Genomic DNA, 7,016 nt, shown 5'->3' on the forward strand with positions numbered 1-7,016 from the left:
CGTCCTTCTTGTAGTGAGGGGCCCAAAACTGAACACAGTATTCGAGGTGCGGCCTCACCAGTGCCAAGTATAGGGTACAATAGATGGGAGCAAAAAGCATAAAGAAAATTAAATCTTGATCCCAGCAGGCAAGTGAAAAGACCTCAACAGTAGGTTCAGGACTTAAACAAATGTCCAGGAGAGCATTCTGAAGTGACCTTCGGCTGTCTTTTTTTTTTTTTTTTCCCCTCCTACTTCTCTCTGGTTCACGCTCTGCATGTCTTCTAGTTACTTTATAAGTTCTCTTGGAGTAAGGAAACGTTTTGTAATGTGTTTGTAAAACATCAAGTGTTCTTTTGGATCCTTCCCTGTGCCCCTGGGTAAGTCGCTTCTTTCTTCCAAGTCTTAGTTGACTTTTCTGGGAAGGGAGAATGCCAAATACTGCCCTTTTAAAGTACTGTCTGTGGAGTATGGAGATGAAAACGTAAGCACAAATGTCTGCACACTTGAGAGATGCGAAGGAAGGTCTGAGATTTGTAATTTTATTCCTGGGTCTTCTGGCCATACACGGGGGAAAGATTTATTAGTGGTATTACCGGAGCAGGATGTAAGTGATACCCTCCTTGGCTTAGCCAGTGCTCAACAGTTTTGGAGGTTTTTTTGACTGGATGCTACCCAAGAGAAAAAAGGTGGTGGTATATGTGCTAGAAGGTGAAAATCAGCTTTACGTGATGTGAGGATTATGGGTAATAATACTTAGCAAACCAAAGAAGGACGATTGACCTGTTTATCAGTAAGCAGAGGTACTTGACCACGAGAGCAAATGCTGTAAAAAATTGACCAGAAAAAGTTGTCTTTGATTTAACATTTCTAAGCTTTTATGCAAACATTTCATGTAATTATTTTGGCCTCTTGAGCAACAGCTTGAGGGGATCCAAATGGAAGGTTAAATCCTTTTTTAAATATAAATTATCTACTCTTTCCTGCCCCTTCCTCCTTCCTTTCCCTCTCCATTTACACATACATCCCCTATTTCCTACATCTTTGAACTACAGCCAGCAGCTGAATGAGGTACATCTCAAATATATATGATGGGGGGGAAAAAAATAATCCATAAATGTAAGGATTAAGGGAGGTATAGCTACAACTTCTTCAATAGATACACCTCTTACAAGGAGGTTATATTTGTAAATCCTGTGTACTGCATACAGGTTTAGCTACAGTCTTTCAAAAAAAAGAAAAACACTACCAACCAAAAAACCAAACCCCAACACTGCTAAATGATGCTTTCTGCCAATTTCTTAGCTGATTCACTTGCTTTTAAATCAGCAGTTTGCATATATGTGAGCGGAAAAACTAATCGTAGGAATTTCTTGTTTTTGCTTTGTAACCTACTCAATGCTGTGTGAAAAATACAGAATTCCACTATTCCTTTGATCATTTGATGCTCTGTGGGTGAGCAGCTTGTCACATTTTAGACTACCTCAAAAACAAGTAAACAAGCTTGTTTCTATAGCTATGATGGTCTCATGATACGATGGTCTCATGATACAAACAGGACAATGTTTGGCAAGAATGGTGATGTCCTATGTTAGGCCAGCTGATATGCTTTGCAGCTCAAAGGAGAAAACAAGCTGAGAGGCACACAAGGCCTTTCTTAGTCTGAAACAAAAGCAGCAAACCTCATTAAACCTTGTTTTGTAATAATTTACAAAGCCTACGCAGGCTTTTGGTGAACATGATTCCCATGACGTTTGCCATACTGCGCTTTTTAAAAGGGACAATTTTGCTTCTGAATTAGGTATTTGATCTGCATGCAGTGTTTTGTAACTAGGTGTTAGTATATTTATAAAATACATTTTTAAAACCCTATTTATATTAATAACACACATTTTATGTATATGAAAAAATCTTTCATTAAAAAAGCCACCTTTTCTCTATTTGCTCAAATACCTTTCCAGAATTAAATGATACTGGTATTGGGACAAAATTTTTAAATACTATACTGGCTATTTTTTTGACTTCTCAAACTTAATGCCGTCGACTTTTAGCACAGAAAACCAGTGTTTGATAATGTATGGCTGATAACATCAGTAACGTGACAGGTAATTAAAAAGATAAGTAAAAGAAAATGCAAAATTTTCAAACAAGAATGCCCAAAGGGGTAAAAAAAAAAAAGATTAAATTTGCGTAAATACGTATTTGCACATGTGCACACTCTCTTTTAGAGATTTCCTTTGGGAAAGCCATTACTGAAGAAGCTCTCTTCCTTACATATATAGCACAGTATTCTGTACTTCAGTGAGGCAGTATACAGCTTTCGTTACAACGACAAATACTGAAATGTTAAAAATAGATCAAGCTTTAAGAATCCCAGATATTTTCAAATAACAAAGAGTGATTTATGTGGGCTCATTTTGCACTTTGACAAAATATAGAGGCGCTTTTGTACTATGATTAGCAAGGGTGCTGATGTCAGTTCGCTTGTCTAGCTTTAAGCTTTATTCTGCTGTTAAATTGTGCTTTGTACTGTAATCCAGAGAACCTTTGTATCTGCCTTATTAGTGTGTAGTTTATGGAATTGCTTTTGTTTTTGAATATAATCTGTGCCAGTTTCAGTGAGTGTGACTCATTATATGACTGAAATAAACATTCACATATGCACTATGTGAAAACTCTTCAAAAATAGTAGCAGGTGCTGGTAGGCTAAATTCAATGTTTTAAGTACTTTACAGTTGCTATTTTGTAGCCTGAAGGGCTGAAAGCAAATTCCATTTAGCTGGTTGATCTTCTGAATTTTTAAGAGTCCTATTTACTCATTAATGCTCAACAGAGATTGTTAGGATTGCTAAGAATCTTTCACTCCTTAACCCAGTACTAGAAATAAACTTCTAGAAGAGGCATGCTTGGTTGATAGAGAGTTGAATTTTGTGTGTGTGTGTATGTGTTACACAAATCGTGAGACAAAATGCATCGTGCTTCTCGGTCGCTCTTGTTCCTCACTTATCTCTAATCTCTTTCCTCCTGACAAGCTTTGAAAATTTCATCTGAATGACTAAAGACTGAGGTTACAGATAAAGCTAGTTTCTGAAGCAACAGAGTTTTGCAGTTTGAGTCGTAACAGTTATCTGTGACCGACCTTGTCTGGAGAGAGAGGCTCCGATATGGAAGTTTCCTGTTATCCCAGCATCTAAGTTGTCACTTGATTTGGAAACAGGAAACAAAACAAACTGCCGGTATTTTTGGGTTGCTGTTAAACAGTGCTTATCAGCTGTGCTACTAGAAGATGCTCACATTTGAAATCCAAATTGAAGGGATTTCATCTGTTACATCTTCTACTTCTGTGTTTTACTGTTCACCCAGTTAAACTTACTGCTACTGTGGAAATAGTTGCTTGAGATCTTGACTTGATTCACACAGTTCAGCACTTAAAGGCAGATGCTGTAGTCACAGCAATAAATATACTTGTTTTATAAAGTATAAAAGTTATCTTAAAATCAAATAACTTTTAGAGACTTGGTAGTTGGAGGATGGATCACAAGCCTTAATTAAGCTGTCTGGCATTTTGCCCTTTCTCCTGTTTTCTGTATTATCTTTTCATAATAGCTTCCTAAGCTTGATACCCAAAAAAGGCATGCCCACTTGACAATGAGGGTTTTGTGACTCTCTAGTGCAAAGCTGACGGCACTAGTTCGGAGCTGGAAGATGGCAGTGCAGTTATCGCTCGGTCCTTTGTCTTCCCTCTACTAGTTTGTTTGAAAGTAACAGCTACATAAAAATGAAATGGAAACACTTGTGTCTCAAGAAAATGGGTCTGAATCTTTCCTAATACATAGTAAGAAACTCTTGTTTTCAAAGCTATGTCCCATTATGTAAAGGACATCACACGTCTTGACCTCTTCTGGGACCGTCCTTGCTGATTTCATTCCTTTCCTTGGTTAGCGTGCAGCCAGGGCTGGCCAGAAAGAGAACTCACTCACCTGTTTTGTTTTTTTTATTTCTTCTGTTGTTTTTTGTCCTTCCAAAGAACTTGCTGGTGACCTTGTTTGAATATCCTAAAGAAGTTTTAAATGGGGTGCCTTGGGGCATGGTGCGAGTCCGCAGTGTATGCTTGGCTACAGCATTGATTTGCCTTGGTCTCTAACTTTGCTGAAAAGCGTAAAAACAAATGGACAAAACAGTGATGGCTCCCCACTGTGTCCAGGCTCTACTTTCAGATTTCTAACTGTGAATGCAGTGCAGCTCTTCTAATGGGCAATGGCAGTACTTCTGGTTTCTTCTGCTGTGCCCATTATTCTGGCATTTGTGCATATAAGGAGGCTTATAGCATAGAATGCTGTATTGCTGGTAGAGCTGAGGAACCAAGATGGAGCTAAGTGGGGCAATAAAGACGCTGTTGGTAATGCCAGGACAGCTGTATGCAAACCTTGGTTTCTTGGTTTGAGTTAACATCTTTGGGGAGAATTATGCCAGGTGACGGAGGCCCACGGGAATGAACGGCAGCTGAGGATTAGTTGGAAGATGAGGCATTTTAGTTGTGCTTTTCTCCCGGACCAGCTTCTTTCCCTCTGCAGAAGGCTGGTAAAACAAGCACAGTGTCAGATTGTGAAATGTATTTCTCCTGTGGACGTACCTTCCACAGAGGCTGTTTTTATGCAGTAAAACGATAATGTTTGGTCATTCTCTCCATCCCCATGTCTCTAACGGTTTCCAACATAATAATGTAGCTCTTTTTCTGTAAGAAGTACTATTGTAGAAATACTATGAGGTTTTGAGTGCAGAGTTCCCCTAACACTGAGGTGAGTGTACGATGTGAGCATTGTCTGTTCTTTAAATGCAGGTCGCTATTGTCGAGTATCAGTGAAATATTCAGAGTTAAAATGCATCAGCCCAAAGCAGCAGATATTGGAAACAAGACACTATGGAGCACTTAAAGATATATTCTACTTTGTCTTCCGCGTGCCTACATCGACTTGCTTCAGAAGTTTTTTGTGTGCGCTTTTTTCCCTCTCCTGGTCCCCTCCCCCTTTTTTTCTTTGCTGGATTCTTTCTTTCTCATTTTGTAAACAGTGATTTAATTATATGTCCCCTTCTTAAAAACAAAGCTCCAATACAGAAGAAATAAACTTTAAAATACAAATTCACTAATCCTCTAGTCCACTGCTGTAGCAATATATAAATAGATGGTGTTAAATGTAGGTAACTGGTGTGTAATCTCTTAGAATTATAATTGAGCTACTTAGTATTACTCGGTTCAACACAGGTTGAAACCATATGCAAAAGGTAACAGTCTTAAAGTATGATTTCTTCCCTCTGATTTTTCTCCTTCTTTTCTCTCTCCAATTTTCAGGCATGGAAGAGGAGATGGTTTGTGCTTCGCAGCGGCCGTTTAACGGGGGATCCAGATGTATTGGAATACTACAAAAATGACCATGCCAAGAAGCCTATCCGTATTATTGACTTAAATTTGTGTCAACAAGTGGATGCTGGATTAACGTTCAACAAAAAAGAATTTGAAAACAGTTATATTTTTGATATCAACACTATAGACAGAGTTTTCTATTTGGTAGCAGACAGCGAGGAGGAGATGAATAAGTGGGTTCGATGTATCTGTGATATCTGTGGGTTCAACCCTACAGATGAGGGTAAGTTCTGTTGGTTTTTCTGAGAAAGTGCGATGCCTACATGCAAAGAATGTTTCAAAGATCAGATGACTTATCTTTAGCTGGCATATGTTTTAAAACTTGTATGCATTGGCTGTGAAACTTCCTTGTTACTCTGAAAAAAAAGTAAGCAGAACATACTAAGAATTTGTTACAAATTAAGTGTGCCATAGAACTTGGACGATGCTCTTCAGTTTTGCATGGTGTTAGGTCTTGAGAGTATAGGAAAAATCTTTAAGTAAAATCATGCAAAACAGAAGATCATCATAATCATCAAAGGAGTCCCATTTGGTATAAAAACATATGGTTATACAAGCAGGAATGAGTGCAAAATGTCAGGTTTCTAATATTACCATTTCTCTGTCTGCTTTGCAACTTGGAAAAAAAGAAAAGTTCGCCCCCCACCAGCCGAAACAAACAAAAAATAACTTGTTCTCCACTACTCAGCTCTAATCCTACCAAAGTAGATGTGTAAAAGCAGCTTGTAGGAAACAGGATGGTGTGTTTAATTCCTACAAATACCTTGTGGGCATTGCTTGTCCTGAATCCATCCTTATTTATTTACTTATTATTCTTGCATTCCTTGTGGAGATTAGCGGGTTGCATGACTTGCTGTAGCTCTGTGCACGGTCCCAAGAAAAGATTAAATAGGAGTGGTAAGAGGGTTATAAATAAAGCATGCCTGATTGAAGGGGCTAGAATTAAATCCCTGGTTTTTGTAGGATTGTGGGTTGAGGGAGGTGGGGAGAAAAGGGCTTGCATCTCTTCTACTCCAGCCAAATCTTCAAAATGACTGGAAAATATTGTTGCTTTCTGAAGAGGGGCCTTTTTCTTTCTCCTTACTGCAGTTTTGAACTGAAACTCTGTCACATAAACTTCATCTATGAATTACCACTCTAATAGCAAATTCAGTGAAGGGTACTTGTTTTGACAGTTCCAGCATGTTTTTATGACATCCTGAACATAACCGAGACCACCCACAACATGTTTCTAAGAGCGATTGCCATGTGATTCAGCATTCAGTCTGCCAGGCATCTGTTACGTACGGGAGGGAGGTAGGCAGGTGGTTGCTTTTCAGTGGATAATACACTAGTGCACCAGTGCAGCCGTGGGCAGGAGGCGCTCAGAAATCATTGGTTCTGGGGACAAACTAGGAATCCGGGAAGTAGGGAGGAAATGTGTTTACCTGGCAGCTCTTGTGTGTGTAAGAGTGCAAAGGAGTGCTTGTCCTTGGGCGGGAGCGTTGATTTTGGGCGGGAGCGTTGATCTGCTCGAGGGTAGGAAGGCTCTGCAGAGGGACCTGGACAGGCTGGATCGATGGGCCCAGACCAATTGTATGAGGTTCAACAAGGCCAAGTGCCGGGTCCTGCACTT

At 39.3% G+C, this 7,016-nt stretch overlaps 1 protein-coding gene across 1 annotated transcript in view; it reads left to right on the forward strand.

The window, feature by feature from the left end:
• GAB1 (GRB2 associated binding protein 1) overlaps nucleotides 1-7,016 on the forward strand; it is a gene marked incomplete at its 5' end in the record, with an annotated part of 101,576 nt that overhangs the window by 53,818 nt on the left and 40,742 nt on the right. The window contains one exon of the mRNA XM_009290325.1: nucleotides 5,330-5,624. Coding sequence (XP_009288600.2) covers nucleotides 5,330-5,624 — 295 coding nt within the window. The remainder of the gene's footprint in view (nucleotides 1-5,329; nucleotides 5,625-7,016) is intronic.

This window comes from Aptenodytes forsteri, unplaced genomic scaffold (assembly GCF_000699145.1).
Source record: "Aptenodytes forsteri isolate BGI_AS27 unplaced genomic scaffold, ASM69914v1 Scaffold125, whole genome shotgun sequence".
NCBI classification, from domain to species: Eukaryota; Metazoa; Chordata; class Aves; order Sphenisciformes; family Spheniscidae; genus Aptenodytes; species Aptenodytes forsteri.